The 21,288-nt window shown below is 46.0% G+C and overlaps 1 protein-coding gene across 1 annotated transcript in view; it reads left to right on the top strand.

Annotated features, from left to right (window-relative positions):
- The window catches only part of LOC147684134 (cytochrome P450 2J4-like), a 72,394-nt gene extending 51,655 nt beyond the window's left edge, over positions 1 to 20,739 (top strand). Inside the window, exons 8-9 of the mRNA XM_086944521.1 lie at positions 17,151 to 17,292; positions 19,562 to 20,739. Coding sequence (XP_086800647.1) covers positions 17,151 to 17,292; positions 19,562 to 19,740 — 321 coding nt within the window. The 3' untranslated portion in view covers positions 19,741 to 20,739. The remainder of the gene's footprint in view (positions 1 to 17,150; positions 17,293 to 19,561) is intronic.
- Positions 20,740 to 21,288: the final 549 nt, after the last annotated feature.

Here is a 21,288-nt window from a genome sequence, read left to right as displayed (position 1 = left end):
TAATTTGGGGCTGATTAATGTGTCACAGAATATTTTTTTAGCTGGCACCTGCTTCCTTAGTGCGCCCTGATTAGTGATCTTTTGCACTTGCTAAGTGCTTTCATTGTTGCAAAATTAGTTACAACACCTGCCCTGCCCCAACTGACAATAATGAATTAGGGGCTGATTAATGGATTTTAACTTCCAGCCTGGCTCCTGCTTGTCTCCCTTAGCTGTAATTCAGGACCTTTGTGGCATATGTGTAACTATTCTGAGGTTCAGAGCAGGGTCACATAATAGTTTCAACTGGCAACTGAACTCTGGAGGGGCCCCTCAGGAAGCACTACAGGAAATGGCTACTAATGATGTGCCTGAACTTTTGAACCTGGTAAGTAGTTACTTTCAGTTTTGCCAAGATCGTATTTCTGCAATTTTGCACTTATTCGCGGGGCGCGAACTCACGCGAACAGTGCGAGCAGTGCGAGCAAAATCCGCTGCTCGCGGATTTGCGGATTTTGCGGGAAATTCGCAAATCTCGCGGATTGCGGATTTCCCGAAAATCCGCAAAATCCGCGAGCGGAACGGATTTTCCGCCCACGCCTACACGCAGCCCCCGCGGTTCGGGGGACCCCACTCTCTAGAGTAAATGAAAGGGGCCCGGGCCCCCTCAGCTCTTCAGTGAGAGCTGTGAGAGAGGCTTGCACTAAAGCAAGCCCCTCTCCCTCCAAAGCAGGTGCAGGCTGTCTGCAGCCTGCCCTGAGCTCCTTGCCCCTCCCGCTAACTGAAGAGAAACAAAGTATCAACATACATTGATTCTCTTCAGTCAGAGCCCCCGGAAAGAGGATGGGGTGGGGGCCCCAGAGAGCAGGAGGCAGCACAGATAACTGACAAGGGTGGGAGTGGGGCCCCCCAGAGAGAGCATTCTCCAGGGCAAAGCTCATATGAGAAGGGATGAGGCAGCAAAAGGGTGCCCTCAGGTAAGCACTCTTGTTAGAACACACCATGAGGGTGTCTGCAGGTGGGGCAAGGGGGGCCGAAAAGGGTGCAAGACAGAGGGGAAAAGGGTGCAAGGTAGAGAGGAGAAGGGTGCAAGGCAGAGAGGAGAAGGGTGCAAGGCAGAGAGGAGATGGGTGCAAGGCAGAGGGGAGAAGGGTGCAAGGCAGAGAGGAGAAGGGTGCAAGGCAGAGGGGAGAAGGGTGCAAGGGGGAGAAGGGTACAAGACGGAGGGGAGAAGGGTGCAAGGCAGAGGGGAAAAGGGTGCAAGGGGGAGTGGAGAAGGGTGCAAGGCGGAGGGGAGAAGGGTGCAAGGCAGAGGGGAGAAGGGTGCAAGGCACAGAGGAGAAGGATGCCAGGCAGAGAGGAGAAGGGTGCAAGGCAGAGGGGAGAAGGGTGCAAGGCAGAGGGGTGGAGGGTGCAAGGCAGAGGGGAGAATGGTTCAAGACAGAGGGGAGAATGGTGCAAGGTATAAAAGGGTGCAAGGTGGAGGGGGAGAGGGTGCAAGAGGGAGGGGGAGAAGGGTGCAAGGGGGAGGGCGAGAAGGGTGCAAGACAGATGGGTGCAAGGGGGATGGTGATGAAGTTAAAAATCCCCCCCCCCCCCCGGAAACATTTCTGCGGACGCCCTTGGCAACGCACACTACTTTGTGAGAGAGAGTGGGAGAGAGTGGAGAGAGAGTGGAGTGAGAGAGAGAGTGGAGAGAGACAGTGGAGAGAAAGAGAGAGATGAGATTAGAGAGCGGGTGGAAAGAGAGAGTGGAGAGAGAGACAGTGGAGAGAGAGTGGAGAGAAATAGTGGAGGGAGAGAGTGGAGAGAGAGTGGAGACAGTAGAGAGAGAGAGTAGAGAGAGAGAGGAGAGAGAGTAGAGAGAGAGTGGAGGGAGAGAGTGGAGAGAGAGTAGATAGAGAGAGTGAAGAGAGAGAGTGGAGAGAGAGTGGAGAGTGAGTGGAGAGAGAGTGAGAGAGAGTGGAGAGAAAGTAGAGAGAGTGGAGAGACAGTGGAGAGACAGCTGAGAGAGACAGTGGAGAGAGACAGTGGAGAGAGAGAGTGGATAGAGAATAGGGGTAGAGAGGGGAGATAGACAGTTGAGAGTGAGAGAGTGGAGAGAGTGTGGAGAGACAGTGGGGAGAGAGAGAGTGGAGAGAGAGAGTGTGAGAGACAGTTGAGAGAGAGAGAAAGTGGTGAGAGTGGAGAGAGAGTGGAGAGATTGGAGAGAGAGAGGGTGGAGAGAGAGTAGAGAGGGAGTGGAGAGAGAGAGAGAGTGGAGAGAGAGAGTGGAGAAAGTGGAGAAAGAGTAGAGAGAGAGTGGAGAGAGAGTGGAGAGAGAGTGGATAGAGAGAGGAAAGAGAGAGGAGAGAGGAGAGAGTGGAGAGAGAGTGAGAGTGGAGAGAGAGTAGAGAAAGAGAAGGGAGGGAGACAGTGGAGAGAGAGTGGAGAGAGAGAGAGTGAAGGCAGACATTGAAAGGAGAGAGAGAGAGAGAGAGGAGAGAGAAAGAAAGTGGAGAGAGAGACAGTGGTGAGAGAGACAGTGGAGAGAGAGACAGTTTAGATAGAGAGGAAAGAGTTGAGAGATAGAATAGAGAGAGAGATAGAGTGGAGAGACAGTAGAGATTGACTGACTCAGAGACTAAATACTGACTGACCGAGAAACTGACTGGCTGAGAAACTGACTGAGAAAGACTGACTGATTGAGAGAGAGAGAGACTGACAGAAAGAGAGAGATATAGAGACTGCCAGAGAGAGAGAGACCGACTGACTGACAGAGAGAGAGAGACTGACAGACTGACTGCTTGACAGACTGACTGACTGACAGAGACTGACTGACTGAGAGAGACTGAATGACAGAGAGAGATAGACTGACTGACTGAGAGAGAGAGAGACTGACTGACAGAGAGAGAGAGAGAGAGAGAGACTGTGATGGAATTGGGGTCAAAGTGTGTATGCAGCTATGCAATGCCTCTTAACCCCTCTGCTGCGCCAAACGTTCCACCCCAGTGCGGAACGTTCTATTGCGTGGGCAGGGCCGGAACTTTCAGCGGACGTGTGCAACACTACCGAGGTGGTGCACGCGACGGCCACTGAATGTTCGCAGCACGGAAGGGGTTAAGATTGCTATTGTCTACTAATACAAATTTATTATCAAAATCTGCTCTTTGTAGTTACATCTGCTTTTGAAATACTGCATTGTTGCATTTTCTAATGTTTTAAAACGGAAACGAGAAGGAGCAGTGGATGCACTTTTGCCAAAACTGATGTTGTATATCATGACAGGAGTCTGCATCAGAAAACCCACCTAAAATTGGGCAAACTTCCCGGCGTACTGATGGCAGGGACCCTGTAATGAATGGACCATCACCCAACCTGCTGGCAGACTAACCCCAACCTTTGACTCCACCATCAGGTGTTACTTATAACGGCTGGATTGGTGACAGTGGCGTAACAATAGCCCCGCATCCCCTGCATGCAATATGGAGGGTCACTGGCCTGAGAGCTCTAGGCCGGCCCAGAGGATGGAAGGGGGGCCCCCTCCATGTAGTTTGCAGGGGGGCCTCCTCAAGTTTCATTACGCCACTACATCAGGCAAGGTGCAAACACACTAACATTGTTACTGACACTTGTGGGATCTAGCGACGAGGAAAGTAAATTTACTAGCATTGTAAGGTAGGATAGGAAGAAAATAATTGCAGAGTTCATACCATGAAAGGATCATATTCATCAGCATTTCTATGTGGTGTGGTGGCATGGATTACAAATTTCACCATTGGTTACTTTCAAGACACACCTCACACATGAAATAGAGTATGAAATGTACATTGAAAACCTTTTGTTAGACGCTGCTTATCTGAGTTAAGGACAGAGAGGCGGGCAACTACTGAACTGTGTGTTGAAGAAATCAACAATGTGTGTCCAAAAATTAAACTTGAGTGGGATGTTACTAAGAAATGCCTTCAAATCAAATGCATTTTCTACTGTTGAGTTCAACTTTCCCACATGTTGATTAATTGAACACCATATAACCCAAAGAATCCTGACAGTGATTATCTTGCCATAATTTAGGTAAATCAACTCTTACCCATCTCTACACTCTTACTTGCTGTGTATCAGAGGTATGGGTAAGGGTATTCTTTAAAAAATATTGTCCAACAAGCCAGCTGGAGCTGCCAAAGGTCTAAACACATCAAACAGATGACCTTTAAAAAGGAGGTCATAGTGAACATATTGATCTATATTTCCTGAGGTGCTCTACCTGGTTTCTCAAGGATATTGGAGTCCCTTTTAATGAGTATCCTTTTAGGATTAGGGATGCGCAGTGAATTTCTTTCTGCCAGTGGAGGTCACAGAGTTTTGCTACTCCTTGCTACGCTTGAAGCACGCAGTTGGAAAAAAAACTCTGGCATCCACCGATCAGTGTAGTTTTCTGGCACTACTACCCCTACCTTCAATAACTACACATTGAGAGATGCTATGTTTGGAGTTCTTGTCTCTCTATCATTTTCATGCGTATGTTATGCAAGTACCATCTCTCGCAGCGGGGCTGCAGTCCATCCCTCTTCTCTTTATCTGGTCGCACTTGTACGCTGTGCATGTGCCTTGTGCCCTTTCACTTGTTATGTGTAGCCTGTGGCCTCTTGGGGGAGCTTGGTGAAAGATCTTTCAGTGCAGCCCTCTCTTTGGCTGAAGGCACACCACAGCAACTGAGTATAAGGAACAAATATCTTGTGCCCTTTTAAAATATTACGTAGTGTTGCTGAATATGTCAGACCGTTTTAGAACACCACGTAGTGTTGCTGAATATGTCATGACATTTTGGAACATCATAAGGAAAGGAAACAATTGATATGGGAACGCTGGACAATGCAAACATTCACCCCCAGCCACAAGGATCTGGGTTTAATCCATCATTCTTTTGCTCACCACACCACCCCATTTTGGACCCAGCCATATGCAAATCAGTCTTGACCCTGTTCCATATGGGGACAGTCCAGCCCAAGCTGCCAAGCCAGGTCCTCCCTGGACTGGAAACAAGCATCCTGGGATCCGTTTCAGGGCATCACCCTTCATCAGCTATGCTAGCTTGAATCCAGGTGTGTAGTGAGCACGGGACCCACGTCGGGGCATACCTTTCCCACTTAGGGCAACATAGGCAAAATAAACAATTTATGGATGGAATGATGGACAATGCAAACATTCACCCCCGGTCACAAGGATATGGGTTTAATCCATCATTCTTTTGCTCACCACACCACCCCAGTTTTGACCCAGCCATTTGCAAATCAGTCTTGGCCCTGTTCCTTATAGGAAGAGTCCAGCCCGAACTGCCAAACCAGGTCCTCCCTGGACTGGAAACAAGCATCCTGGGACCCATTTCAGGGCATCACCCTACATCAGCCAGGCTAGCTTGAATCCAGTGGTGAAGTGAGCATGGAACCCACGTCTAGGCATACCCTTCCCACTTAGGGCAACATATGCAAAGGAAACAATTGATGGACGGAATGCTGGAGAATACAAACATTCACCCCCAGTCACAAGGATCTGGGTTTAATCCATCATTCTTTTGCTCACCACACCACCCCAGTTTGGACCCAGCCATATGCAAATCAGTCTTGACCCTGTGCCTTATGGGAACAGTCCAGCCCAAACGTTCAAGCCAGGTCCTCCATGGACCGGAAACAAGCATCCTGGAATCGGTTTCAGGACATCACCCTACATCAGCCAGGCTAGCTTGAATCCAGTGGTGTAGTGAGCCGGGATCCACGTCTGGGCCTACTCTTCCCACTTAGGGCAACAAACGCAAAAAAACCACTTGATGGACAGAATGCTGGACAATGCAGACATTCACCCCCAGCCACAAGGATCTGTGTTTAATACATCATTCTTTTGCTCACCACACCACCCCAGTTTGGACCCAGCCATATGCAAATCAGTATTGACCCTGTTCCTTATGGGAACAGTCCAGCCCGAACTGCCAAGCCAGGTCCTCCCTGGACCGGAAAAAAGCATCTTAGGATTGGTTTCAGGGCATCACCCTTCATCAGCCAGTCTAGCTTGAATCCAGTGATATAATGAGCACAGGACCCACGTCTGGGCACACCCTTCCCACTTAGGGCAACATACGCAAATGAAACAATTGATGGATGGAATGCTGGACAATGCAAACATTCACTCCCAGTGACAAAGATCTGGGTTTCATCCATCATTCTTTTGCTCACCACACCATCCATGTTTGGACTCTCTTTCTTGTGGGAACATTCTAGCCCGAACTGCCAAGCTAGGTTTTCCCTGGACCGGAAACAAGCATTGTGGGACCGGTTTCAGGGCATAACTCTTCTACAGCCAGGCTAGCTTAAATCCAGTGGTGTAGTGAGCACTGGACCCACGTCTGGGCATACCCTTTCCACTTAGGGCAATATACATAAAAGAAACAATTGATGGGCAGAATGCTGGACAATGCAAACATTCACCCCCAGTCACACGGATCTGGGTTAATCCATCATTCTTTTGCTCACCACACCACCCCAGTTTTGACCCAGCCATATGCAAATCAGTCTTGACCCTGTTCCTTATGGTAACAGTCCTGCCCGATCTGCCAATCCAGGAGCTGGCCTGGCAGCTCGGTCTGGACTGTTCCTATTGGGTGCAGGTTCAAGGCTGATTTGCATATGGCTGGGTCCAAACTGGAATGGCATGCTGAGCAAAAAAAACTATGGATTTAGGCCCATATCTCTGTCCTGGAGTGAATGTATAAGATTGTTCTGCATTATGTCCATCAATTGTTCTTTTTAAATTTTAGAACATCAAGCAGTGTTGTTGAACATAACAATAACGCATCCTTTTGGAACATCACACTGTGATGCTGAATATGTCATTCCCTTCTGCTACAGAAGGACTGTACTGCAGAATGCCAGCACCATTAATTGACCAAGCAGCCTTCGAGCAAAACGCAAAGCATCAACGCAGAAATAACACTATATCACAAAATGCATGAGAACTTTGGAACATTTGGCACTGAGAAGCCGATCTGCTGTGAAAAAGCTCAACAATTGTGTAAAATATCTCTTGTGCTTAAGATGCACTGCTACTCACAACCTTTTACACTCTAGTGTTGAGGTGTGCAGCTCCCGCCAGTACAGTAGTAGCCCATGAGCAGAACTCCATGAAGTAAAGTGCAATATTGTGGGTCCTGTGTAATCCTCACAGCCTTAGTTTTGATGTGCCTATTTATATTCATCACGTATTACCTCTAAGAATTCCGTATTGTCATTCCCCAGAGATTATATGACTCAATGGTCATCTTCCCAGCTAACTCTAAATGAGCATTGCTAAACTCCCTTAGATGACTGCATGAGTTATTGAGTCGGGAAAGATTAAGACAGACGTTCAACTCCCAAACGAACATTTGAAATAATGAATATTTAATTAATTTAAATAAAAGGCAATTATTATATATGGGGTTTCTGTTTACAGCGCTTGCACCCTGTCCAAGCAGGAACCACAATCCTAGTCAGGGTAAGTTACTACTCAACCTAAATTATCCTGTGCTCACTCTCTGGAAGCTAGGCACAGAGCAGTCAGGCTTTACTTAAGTGGCAATGTGTAAAGTGTTAGTGCAACACTTAAACAATAAAAGAGTGTAAATACCACCAAAAAAATCCACAACAATTTAGAAAAATAAAGTATGATTTTATAAGTGAAACAAGGCCAAAACAACAAAAATCCAATATGTATAAGTCAAGATATGAATTTTTGAAGAATAAATGCAAAAGCAAATAGCGACTAAAGAGTTCATTGTTGGTGCTGGACCGGAACAAAGTCGAGAGTTCAGGCCGACCGCAATGGAGTGTGGGTCAAAAACATGTCATCATTGTCCAAGGTACCTCCAAGAGTTATTTTGAGCTCTGGGAGAAGGGGGAACAACCAAAGAAAAATCACAAAAACATCACACACGAACTGTATTGCTTTAATGTAGGCTGACACCAGGTCCACAGGACTATCCACAATACAAACTGCAATATCAATAACCTTTTATTATTTTTTTTATTACATTATTCCATGCTTTTTTCTTTCATTTATGTTCACATACAAACAATAACAGATTGACATTTTATTTGTAAAAAAGATGTTTCACATGATTCTTCTTTTACAGCAATTTCATCAGTTGTGACAGGTTAATATATATTTTGTTTTCTCATTGCAAACAATAATTTCATAATTTCATTATTATCACCTATCCCCTCAATTATGACCCTACTTGAATACTAACCTGACATACCAAACACTCTCACTCACTCTTCATACATAATAAATACCCAACCAGCTCACATACACCAAATAAGTCACAGTAAAGACAGATCATGAATAGTCTCCGTGGCTGCGTTGTAAGTTGGGTATCAAACATCAAGGGCGGGAGACATGTACCACTTAGGCCAGCTGAACAAAAGTAACTTTGCATTAACAGATGTGGGGTAGAGCTGAACAACACGCTGCTGATCCTCACGCAGTTTAGGTGATGCGCTGGATTTCTCCATTCGATTTAGAAAAGGGGGTGGTGATGAACAGAGTGTCTGAGTTAAACAGACCACTCTTACCCAGTCCAAAGATCAGGGCTTGATCCATCACCGTTATTTATCTCACTGCCCCATCCCAGCTCAGAACCTGGCTATATGCAAATCAGTCTGTCCCTGGCCCAGTGCATCATGGGAACAGGGCAGACTAAACTACCAAGCCAATTCTTCACCAGAAAGGAGACAAGCTACCGGGGACCGGTTTCTGGCATTTCAGCCTTCTTCGGCCCGGCTTGCTTGAATCCTGATGGAGCAGTGAGAAAGGGACTCATGTCTGAGTATACCCTGCCACACCTATAGTGGCCAAAAACGATTTAGAAAAGGGGGTGGTGATGAACATAGTGTCTGAGTTAAACAGACCACTCTTACCCAGTCCAAAGATCAGGGCTTGATCCATCACCGTTATTTATCTCACTGCCCCATCCCAGCTCAGAACCTGGCTATATGCAAATCAGTCTGTCCCTGGCCCAGTGCATCATGGGAACAGGGCAGACTAAACTACCAAGCCAATTCTTCACCAGAAAGGAGACAAGCTACCGGGGACCGGTTTCTGGCATTTCATCCTTCTTCGGCCCGGCTTGCTTGAATCCTGATGGAGCAGTGAGAAAGGGACTCATGTCTGAGTATACCCTGCCACCCCTATAGTGGCCAAAAACGATTTAGAAAAGGGGGTGGTGATGAACAGAGTGTCTGAGTTAAACAGACCACTCTTACCCAGTCCAAAGATCAGGGCTTGATCCATCACCGTTATTTATCTCACTGCCCCATCCCAGCTCAGAACCTGGCTATATGCAAATCAGTCTGTCCCTGGCCCAGTGCATCATGGGAACAGGTCAGACTAAACTACCAAGCCAATTCTTCACCAGAAAGGAGACAAGCTACCGGGGACCGGTTTCTGGCATTTCAGCCTTCTTCGGCCCGGCTTGCTTGAATCCTGATGGAGCAGTGAGAAAGGGACTCATGTCTGAGTATACCCTGCCACACCTATAGTGGCCAAAAACGATTTAGAAAAGGGGGTGGTGATGAACAGAGTGTCTGAGTTAAACAGACCACTCTTACCCAGTCCAAAGATCAGGGCTTGATCCATCACCGTTATTTATCTCACTGCCCCATCCCAGCTCAGAACCTGGCTATATGCAAATCAGTCTGTCCCTGGCCCAGTGCATCATGGGAACAGGGCAGACTAAACTACCAAGCCAATTCTTCACCAGAAAGGAGACAAGCTACCGGGGACCGGTTTCTGGCATTTCAGCCTTCTTCGGCCCGGCTTGCTTGAATCCTGATGGAGCAGTGAGAAAGGGACTCATGTCTGAGTATACCCTGCAACACCTATAGTGGCCAAAAACGATTTAGAAAAGGGGGTGGTGATGAACAGAGTGTCTGAGTTAAACAGACCACTCTTACCCAGTCCAAAGATCAGGGCTTGATCCATCACCGTTATTTATCTCACTGCCCCATCCCAGCTCAGAACCTGGCTATATGCAAATCAGTCTGTCCCTGGCCCAGTGCATCATGGGAACAGGGCAGACTAAACTACCAAGCCAATTCTTCACCAGAAAGGAGACAAGCTACCGGGGACCGGTTTCTGGCATTTCAGCCTTCTTCGGCACGGCTTGCTTGAATCCTGATGGAGCAGTGAGAAAGGGACTCATGTCTGAGTATACCCTGCCACACCTATAGTGGCCAAAAACGATTTAGAAAAGGGGGTGGTGATGAACAGAGTGTCTGAGTTAAACAGACCACTCTTACCCAGTCCAAAGATCAGGGCTTGATCCATCACCGTTATTTATCTCACTGCCCCATCCCAGCTCAGAACCTGGCTATATGCAAATCAGTCTGTCCCTGGCCCAGTGCATCATGGGAACAGGGCAGACTAAACTACCAAGCCAATTCTTCACCAGAAAGGAGACAAGCTACCGGGGACCGGTTTCTGGCATTTCAGCCTTCTTCGGCCCGGCTTGCTTGAATCCTGATGGAGCAGTGAGAAAGGGACTCATGTCTGAGTATACCCTGCCACACCTATAGTGGCCAAAAACGATTTAGAAAAGGGGGTGGTGATGAACAGAGTGTCTGAGTTAAACAGACCACTCTTACCCAGTCCAAAGATCAGGGCTTGATCCATCACCGTTATTTATCTTACTGCCCCATCCCAGCTCAGAACCTGGCTATATGCAAATCAGTCTGTCCCTGGCCCAGTGCATCATGGGAACAGGGCAGACTAAACTACCAAGCCAATTCTTCACCAGAAAGGAGACAAGCTACCGGGGACCGGTTTCTGGCATTTCAGCCTTCTTCGGCCCGGCTTGCTTGAATCCTGATGGAGCAGTGAGAAAGGGACTCATGTCTGAGTATACCCTGCCACACCTATAGTGGCCAAAAACGATTTAGAAAAGGGGGTGGTGATGAACAGAGTGTCTGAGTTAAACAGACCACTCTTACCCAGTCCAAAGATCAGGGCTTGATCCATCACCGTTATTTATCTCACTGCCCCATCCCAGCTCAGAACCTGGCTATATGCAAATCAGTCTGTCCCTGGCCCAGTGCATCATGGGAACAGGGCAGACTAAACTACCAAGCCAATTCTTCACCAGAAAGGAGACAAGCTACCGGGGACCGGTTTCTGGCATTTCAGCCTTCTTCGGCCCGGCTTGCTTGAATCCTGATGGAGCAGTGAGAAAGGGACTCATGTCTGAGTATACCCTGCCACACCTATAGTGGCCAAAAACGATTTAGAAAAGGGGGTGGTGATGAACAGAGTGTCTGAGTTAAACAGACCACTCTTACCCAGTCCAAAGATCAGGGCTTGATCCATCACCGTTATTTATCTCACTGCCCCATCCCAGCTCAGAACCTGGCTATATGCAAATCAGTCTGTCCCTGGCCCAGTGCATCATGGGAACAGGGCAGACTAAACTACCAAGCCAATTCTTCACCAGAAAGGAGACAAGCTACCGGGGACCGGTTTCTGGCATTTCAGCCTTCTTCGGCCCGGCTTGCTTGAATCCTGATGGAGCAGTGAGAAAGGGACTCATGTCTGAGTATACCCTGCCACACCTATAGTGGCCAAAAACGATTTAGAAAAGGGGGTGGTGATGAACAGAGTGTCTGAGTTAAACAGACCACTCTTACCCAGTCCAAAGATCAGGGCTTGATCCATCACCGTTATTTATCTCACTGCCCCATCCCAGCTCAGAACCTGGCTATATGCAAATCAGTCTGTCCCTGGCCCAGTGCATCATGGGAACAGGGCAGACTAAACTACCAAGCCAATTCTTCACCAGAAAGGAGACAAGCTACCGGGGACCGGTTTCTGGCATTTCAGCCTTCTTCGGCCCGGCTTGCTTGAATCCTGATGGAGCAGTGAGAAAGGGACTCATGTCTGAGTATACCCTGCCACACCTATAGTGGCCAAAAACGATTTAGAAAAGGGGGTGGTGATGAACAGAGTGTCTGAGTTAAACAGACCACTCTTACCCAGTCCAAAGATCAGGGCTTGATCCATCACCGTAATTTATCTCACTGCCCCATCCCAGCTCAGAACCTGGCTATATGCAAATCAGTCTGTCCCTGGCCCAGTGCATCATGGGAACAGGGCAGACTAAACTACCAAGCCAATTCTTCACCAGAAAGGAGACAAGCTACCGGGCCGAAGACGGCTGTAATGCCAGAAACCGGTCCCCGGGAGCTTGTTTCCTTCCCAGTGTAAGAATTGGCTTTTGTAGTTTGGTTTGCCCTGTTCCCATCATGCACTGGGACAGGAACAGACTAATTTGCATACAGCCAGATTCTGAAACTGGGATGGTGCAGTGAGCTAAAAAACGGTGTTGGATCTAGCCCTGATCTCTTGACTGGGTGAGAGCTTTCTGCTTAATTCAGAGACTCTGTCCCTCACCACCCCTTGTTGTAAATATTTTTGTCCACCCTAAGCGTGGAAGGGTATTCTCAGATGTGAGACCCTTGCTCATTGCACCATCAGGATTCAAGCAAACCGGGCCGAAGACGGCTGTAATGCCAGAAACCGGTCCCCGGGAGCTTGTTTCCTTCCCAGTGTAAGAATTGGCTTTTGTAGTTTGGTTTGCCCTGTTCCCATCATGCACTGGGACAGGAACAGACTAATTTGCATACAGCCAGATTCTGAAACTGGGATGGTGCAGTGAGCTAAAAAACGGTGTTGGATCTAGCCCTGATCTCTTGACTGGGTGAGAGCTTTCTGCTTAATTCAGAGACTCTGTCCCTCACCACCCCTTGTTGTAAATATTTTTGTCCACCCTAAGCGTGGAAGGGTATTCTCAGATGTGAGACCCTTGCTCATTGCACCATCAGGATTCAAGCAAACCGGGCCGAAGACGGCTGTAATGCCAGAAACCGGTCCCCGGGAGCTTGTTTCCTTCCCAGTGTAAGAATTGGCTTTTGTAGTTTGGTTTGCCCTGTTCCCATCATGCACTGGGACAGGAACAGACTAATTTGCATACAGCCAGATTCTGAAACTGGGATGGTGCAGTGAGCTAAAAAACGGTGTTGGATCTAGCCCTGATCTCTTGACTGGGTGAGAGCTTTCTGCTTAATTCAGAGACTCTGTCCCTCACCACCCCTTGTTGTAAATATTTTTGTCCACCCTAAGCGTGGAAGGGTATTCTCAGATGTGGGACCCTTGCTCATTGCACCATCAGGATTCAAGCAAACCGGGCCGAAGATGGCTGTAATGCCAGAAACCGGTCCCCGGGAGCTTGTTTCCTTCCCAGTGTAAGAATTGGCTTTTGTAGTTTGGTTTGCCCTGTTCCCATCATGCACTGGGACAGGAACAGACTAATTTGCATACAGCCAGATTCTGAAACTGGGATGGTGCAGTGAGCTAAAAAACGGTGTTGGATCTAGCCCTGATCTCTTGACTGGGTGAGAGCTTTCTGCTAAATTCAGAGACTCTGTCCCTCACCACCCCTTGTTGTAAATATTTTTGTCCACCCTAAGCGTGGAAGGGTATTCTCAGATGTGAGACCCTTGCTCATTGCACCATCAGGATTCAAGCAAACCGGGCCGAAGACGGCTGTAATGCCAGAAACCGGTCCCCGGGAGCTTATTTCCTTCCCAGTGTAAGAATTGGCTTTTGTAGTTTGGTTTGCCCTGTTCCCATCATGCACTGGGACAGGAACAGACTAATTTGCATACAGCCAGATTCTGAAACTGGGATGGTGCAGTGAGCTAAAAAACGGTGTTGGATCTAGCCCTGATCTCTTGACTGGGTGAGAGCTTTCTGCTTAATTCAGAGACTCTGTCCCTCACCACCCCTTGTTGTAAATATTTTTGTCCACCCTAAGCGTGGAAGGGTATTCTCAGATGTGAGACCCTTGCTCATTGCACCATCAGGATTCAAGCAAACCGGGCCGAAGACGGCTGTAATGCCAGAAACCGGTCCCCGGGAGCTTGTTTCCTTCCCAGTGTAAGAATTGGCTTTTGTAGTTTGGTTTGCCCTGTTCCCATCATGCACTGGGACAGGAACAGACTAATTTGCATACAGCCAGATTCTGAAACTGGGATGGTGCAGTGAGCTAAAAAACGGTGTTGGATCTAGCCCTGATCTCTTGACTGGGTGAGAGCTTTCTGCTTAATTCAGAGACTCTGTCCCTCACCACCCCTTGTTGTAAATGGATTTCTCCATTCAGCAGGGGCAATGTGACGGGTCGTTGAGCGAAGCATCAGTACTGGAGTGTGGTTGTTCTTTAGGCGATGTTCCGGGTTTCTTCATGATATAGAGTCAATGCTAATTTTTTCCACACGGTTGCAGCAATGCATGGTTCTGATATGGCGGGTCTGAGTGTGATACAGCGGGCTCCGAGGGCGACACGCAGGTCCAATTCCCACACCAGCAGCAATGCATCAATTATGCTCTTGCAGCTAAGGATGCATCAATTTAACTGGAGCAAACCCATAGGTCCACTTCCAAGGACCCAGGACTGGATTAGCATCACTTGGCCGGACAGACTCACAAGCAGATGAGCCTCAGAGTTGTGAAGGAGAGTGCTAGGTCTTTTCTGTCCATGAGACTTAGGCAACAGCAAGCAAGCCAGCAAGACCTTGGAGTCACCTGAATTTAAAAGAGTTCAAAAGAGAGAGATCAGAAGGCAGTAGGACAACACAGCAAGGCGATAATTCAGCAAACAGTAGATACAGCAGAGTGGCAGTCTTTTAGCAACACAGCAGCTCCTCTTCTTCCTGGCAGAGTGGTCACAGGTCAAGAAGTGTCCTCCAGTGTGGGTGTTGGGGTCCAATACTTATACCCAGTGTGCCTTTGAAGTGGGGGAGACTTCAAACAAAGCTTTGAAGTGCACAGAGGTTCACCTTTTGTCAGGAATGTAGTGGCCAGCACATGCTCAATGATTGTTCAAGCTAAAAAGAATGAGGCTTACCAGAAAGCGAGTAAATATCCTCACTGGAAAAGATTTCCCTCAGCCACTAAGTCAGCACTAAGACTTTGCATGGATTCCATTTGCACGTTTCCAGTATTGGATTCTGGAGTCATCTATACCATTCAAAGGTTGATATAATATAAAACGTTATGCCTGCTTTCTAATAAAACTATGTATAAGGCACTAATAACTTCTGTGAAAATTGCTGTCCTGATAAAAGTAAATCTAGTTATTCAGTTGACATATGAGCATACATATTATTTGACAATGTATTAATATGGTTATCTGCCACCTTTTGTGCTGACAAAACTGTATTTTATTATGTAACACTACAACTCCTGGTAGGCCACATAATGGGTCTGTAGGGGGAGAGGTATAAAAACACTACTTAGCCAATTGTCACTCAACCGTGAACAAGGACGTAAGGCTGAAACGTGTTGGTGGAGCCAGACTGGCTATGCGTATAAAATAAATTAACTGTCCCCAGATTTCTGAGTGCATAGCAAGTTGTTACTGAATCAATGGAGGCAGATGGTTCCGCCTGACTTACGCACACGCAATTGAGAGCGCTATTTTTTAAGCCACATTGTTGGAAAAAAAGAAATATATATACACCCAGTCATGCTCCCAAAGAAGAAGGCACGCACACAAAGCTGTCAGGATATGGCTTATTTATTGCATGGGTCTCCCTCGACCCCGAACTCAGAGAGACCCATTTCGCCTTTACATATATATATATGTATATCAAAAGAATACTCTTGCAGGCATAGAGTGATGGATAAATTATGCAAAAAAGAGGAAGAGAACCCTGTATCGTTCTCAAGTTTAGGTGGAAGGCAGCCTCTGAATAGAGCACCCTCAACACCAGGGACGTTCTAGATTTGCTCACCTCAAATGTCCGCTTTTCTATCCTAGAAAGTAGTTTCACAGGGGTGCTAAATAGTGTGTTTTTCTAACCTTTCTCCTTGTGCAGGAACAACACACCAAATCCCAATAGAAGAGATAAGAGCTGACAGAAAAAAACTGCAGACTATCTTGTTTTCAAGGCAGTCTCTCTTTGATTCACTTCCCCTTCCTACCCACTGTTGCCCTGAGACTACAGATAATATTCAGTGGACTAGGGCACTGATGTTGGGGCTTTGGGTACATCTTCAGTTCCTGTGGAATTTGATGTAGGCATCTTCTGACAGATTTGACACCTTTACTGCCCTGGCTCCAGACTAACAGCAGGGTGTATGCAGCCCTTTGTGTGTGTGCATAGCGCAGCCTCTTCAGGGGTATATGTGAGGCTGACTGCAGCTCTTCCTTCCTAATCTCCCAGGAGGACCCAGCAGCCCTACCTACAAGTCCTTTGTGTGTGGCTGTCAAGAGGGAATACATACATCCCAGCTACCATCCCACCCAGACTGAACAGAGACAGACAGCAGGCACCAAATGCCAACGTTCTAAAAGTGGCATTTGCTAAACTGTGATTTAAAATCCTAGTTCACCATAAGTTGTAATGTTAAATTGTGAGTCCAATGACACTAAACTGAAAAAGGTCTGTCTCTACACAATTGGGAATTACTCTTAAAATATGTAATACAGTAATCCTAATGTTATCCCATAGGAGAAATAGGCCATGCAGTAGTAAACATGAATATTGGGTGTTTTTCACTACTAAGGCATGTAAAACTGAAACAAACATGTACTGTCTTTTAACCACACTGAACCCTGCCCTCTGTGCTATACAGGATCTACCTTAGGAGTGACTTATATTTATAAAAAGGGAAGGTTTATGCCTGGTAAGAGGGTTTCCTTGCGAGGTAGACATGGGAATTTAGAACTGCATACTCAGGCTCTACAGTGGGAGGCCTGAGACATGGTTAAGGGACTACTTATGTTGGTGGCACGATCAGTGAAGCAGGCCAACTAGCAGTAATTTACATGCCTAGAGGAGATATAGTGCACTTTACTATGGACCTCTAAGTAAATTAAATATTCCATTTGGAGTCAAACCAATATTACCATGTTTAGGGAAAAGAGCACAAGCACTTTAGCACTGGTTAGCAGTGATAAAGTTCACAGAATCCTAAAGTCAGCAAAAATTAGGTCAGAAAATTAGAGGGTGGCAGTCAAAATGTTTAGGGAAGACCACCCTATGGTTGTCAAATCTAACAATTACTTTTTCCCTAACATTCTAATCCAATAACCTTTTTTTTCCTTGTAGGGTTCGCTCATCATACCTAATTTTTCCTCTGCTCTGTTTGATCCTGACCACTGGGAGACACCTCGACAGTTCAATCCAGGACATTTTCTTGACAAAGAAGGGAAGTTCAAGAACAATGAGGCCTTCATGCCCTTTTCTGCAGGTATGCCAGTTAGAGTTTAGGAGATTCAGGGCCTGATTAAGAATTTGACACACGGAGTAGTGTCCATCAGCATTTTTGAGGACATTATCTCCTTCATCTTGCCGGCATTTCATCCACCAATTTTACAAGTGACCCTCAGCCAAGCGGTCATCGCTGTACCTTGAAGGCACTCACCATCAGGGAGGTTCCTTTGAATGTATTAAAACTTTGGTGGATGGTTCCTGTCGATTTTGACAGATGTCCACCAATTTGTTTTCAGAAACAAACTGCCAAGCAGAAGTTTGTTTCTGAAAAACAAAAATATCTCCAGCACGCTGTAGAAGTTTTCTTCCAGGGCGTGGGAATCATTATTGTATTTTTTTACTGTCCTCGTGACAGACAGGAGAAATGGCATTATTACACCACCCTACCTGAATAGGGCATATTGTGTAATGTTCTTCCTCTAACGACCCATTCTCTGTTGGGCCTTTAGAGGACGTTTTCCATTGATGGAGCCAACAGGCCTCATAGATGGAATACTTAAGTTCCAATAGGCTCTAAATAAGCTGGACTGGGCTAACCTAGGGTTTGGCAGGCAGGGTACGTCATGTCATTTGCAATGGAGCTCCCTATTGCAAACTCTAAATACGACCCCTAATATATTATTATCAAGCAATGCCACTCTCTTCCTCCTTGCACCCACTTGAGGACTCTCTGCCTTTGTTCAAGTTGATATTTGGGGGTCAAACCTGTGCAGGAGCAGATCTGAATCCTGGTCCAAGGTGCAAAGATTGTGTATTCCTTTTAAAAAGGTCCATTAATGCTATTGCTCCTCTGTGGTTAAGGTTGACATCACACTTCTTAAGAAATTCCATTCTTGCAACTTTGTCCCTTTTGTTTATACGTATGTCTATAAAATCCTTTCGTACCCAGCTAGACTGCTACAATATAAGTTCTACATGCGTACAAACATGCAACTTTCTCCTTGGCCTGTTTTACCTGTGGGGTAGGTCACAAAAAAAAATACCTAAGGGAATTTTGGTATGTAGTTCTCTTCCTGTCCTCCAAGCCTTCCTTCTAAACTCTGAAGTTTGGTTTGCAACACTGCCCAAGAACAAGTCTATCCCAAAACTCAATAAAATCACTTATTATTCATGGTCACTACTTTGCTTTCAAAATGCTTCCTATTTTACCTCAATATTCCCTTAAGATTCAGCCAGTCTGAATCGTTTGCAAAGATCTGAGCATGTAACCTAAAGTTGTTTGCAAAGTTTTCAAAAGGTGGCTGGGTAAAATATATTGCTGTAAGAAGGTTTTTACTGGAGAAAGGCACAGTAAGGCCTATTCTTAAAAGGACCATTTTCCCACCAAAATGTTTTTGAGAAAAACCCTGAGATGGCCAAGCAAGGAGAGCATTGCACAAAGATGCTTATTTATTAAAAGTTCACCCAATGCAGGATGGCGAGCAAAGTTGCTGTGATGCATTACAAGAAGGGTAGAGGGCTGAACAGTTACATATCTGCTAAGAAATGGAACAATCCAGCTCTCTCTCTGTGCTAGCGCACTTGAGGCTGCCTAGAGCCAAAGCAAACATCCTTGCACCATGGTGCAAGGATGCCAGCATTACGAGCAGTATCATTTTCGTGCAGGAAGGAATACCTTCTTACACAAAAACAATTCGTAGAGGCATCATCTTCTTACAATGTGTACTTTATAAAGCAGCACACGTGGAAAGAGAAAGTACCGATACGAAATAAAGATATATCTCCTTGTTATGCCTCTCTCGGTTAGGCACACCATTATGATGAAAACCCATGTTGACAAGTGTTTGTAAATCTGGGATTGCATCAAAATACATGGGTGATGCATGGGAAAGCTTCTGTTCCACCCTTGTAACCCCTACCCAATGCAAAGTAACACAATGCAGCACTATGCACTGCCTTGCTGTAGCTTTTTATTTACTAAACCAGGCTAAGCCACTAAAATCCACTTTACGTTGCTTAGTAAATAACAAAATGGATTTTGCATCTGGGCTACGGCAAAAAAGTGACACAACCCTGACACAAAATTATAGTAAACCTGGCCAAAATCTGTATGTAGAGGGATGCCTCCCTGCATTCAAAGCTGTTTGAAGCACTGCAGCCTCCCCCATGTGCACTCCTTTGCCCCTTGCCCACCCGCGCATCAGGGGTATTCCAAATCCCATGTTATTGCGGATTACGTATGTTAAACATTGCATGTGACTGTTGTAATAGAAATTACTGTAATGTTGTTGTTCTCCCTCTTGCAGGACACCGCGTGTGTTTGGGGGAGACGCTGGCCAGGATCGAGCTCTTCATCTTCTTCACAAGCCTCGTCCGGTCCTTCAACTTCCGGCTTCCCGAAGGGGTGAAGCATGTTAACATGGACCCTATGTTTGGTGGAACACTGCAGCCTCAGCCATATCAGATCTGTGTTGTATGCCGCTAGGCAGAGAGGGCCCCTGGACAGAAGAAAGGGCCCATGATTCAGGATTGTTCTATGTACAGTATCACTATCCTCCTGGCTCCATCTCATAACTATCTACAATGGCTGTGTATCAATTGAAGCACTTTCACTCTAACATCAGCCATTTTAGTTTGCTAAGGTACACAATACTGCTGTAAAATATATGCTTTGAGACACTTTTTACATTTTCTGATGACTTTACATGTGTCTCTCATTCTTCAAGCTTGTGCACCTGTGATTGCTCTTCTTCTGACTTTGTGACTACATTTGAGCTATAATCTAAAATTGGTACCTTTAAATGATGTGGCTAGAGTGCTTAGTTTTAATGTTTCTGTGAGGGGCATAGCAGGCCCACTACCCCAATTATTGTTGTCTTTTTTAGATCTCAGCTAGGTCTCTACCAGGTATTCAGGTTTGTGAGAGGATGATGAAAAGAGAACATATCTTGGACAAACACCCACCTAAAAATGCTACCTGATGGATTTCAAAGGGATCTCTGACGTGACAACCACACAGAAGGATAGATACCCATTCATTGCTGTGGCATTAGAAATACACTACTTGTTTAGATGCTGGTAATGAACACAGGACCTGATTTGAAAGGAAGATGACTGAAATCCCCATAAAAACACCGGTCCTAGGATGCTTGTTTCCGATCCAGGGTGAACCTTGTTTGGCAGTTTGGGTTGGACTGTTCCCATTAGGAGCAGGGTCAAGACTGATTTGAATATGGCTTGCTCCACAATGGGGGGGCATGGTGAGTAAAATCACAACCCTGTACTGGGGTGAGTGTAATTGTTCAGCATTCCGTTCATCATTTGTTCTTTTTGCATTATACTAATTATGTCTACATCTATTTGACAGAAAATGCATTCTTCAAACTGATAAATTAAAGATAATAGATTCATTGTTTATATAATTGTTTTAACAAAACATGTTTATATTGATCTGTATTCATTTTAATAAATGGTTTAACATGTTCGCCTTTGTTTCAACTATGATTTATGTTTACCACTTGCTCTGGGAAAAAGGCAACTCATATTAGCAGTTTTAATTTCACCTCATGAGATTAAACTGAGTATTAGAACATTGGACTGTTGTGAGAGCCCCTGAAGACAATGGAGTGGCACCAGGCTTTCAATGGCTGGTATAAACTGGAGCTCCAAAATTCAAATATTTGTCTTTTAATTTTTGCCTTTTTAATTTGATACATTCTACTCTTAGTGGATAGAATTTTCTAATAGCCTTATAGCCCTTCTGTTTCGGGTTACACAGCTCTTAAAGGCTATCTCCCTCATTATAGGCCCTCGCTTGCGGCTCAGCCTATTACTCTGGTTCAGGGCCCTTAACAACCAGTATAGCCTTTGACAGTGGGCTATAAGGCTATAGTAAATTTGAATGTATTTCTGCATGCCATTTTACTGAGTGATAGTTTCACATGCTGAAGGCGTCCCTCAAAGTTGGCCCGATGCGCACAGGCGAGTAGTCATCCTCCAAGATGGGTGTGCCTGAGGCCATGAAGTGCCATGG

The sequence above is a fragment of the Lissotriton vulgaris genome, chromosome 11 (genome assembly GCF_964263255.1).
Source record: "Lissotriton vulgaris chromosome 11, aLisVul1.2, whole genome shotgun sequence".
In the NCBI taxonomy this organism is placed as follows: domain Eukaryota; kingdom Metazoa; phylum Chordata; class Amphibia; order Caudata; family Salamandridae; genus Lissotriton; species Lissotriton vulgaris.
This window is presented reverse-complemented; position numbering and strand designations above follow the sequence as displayed.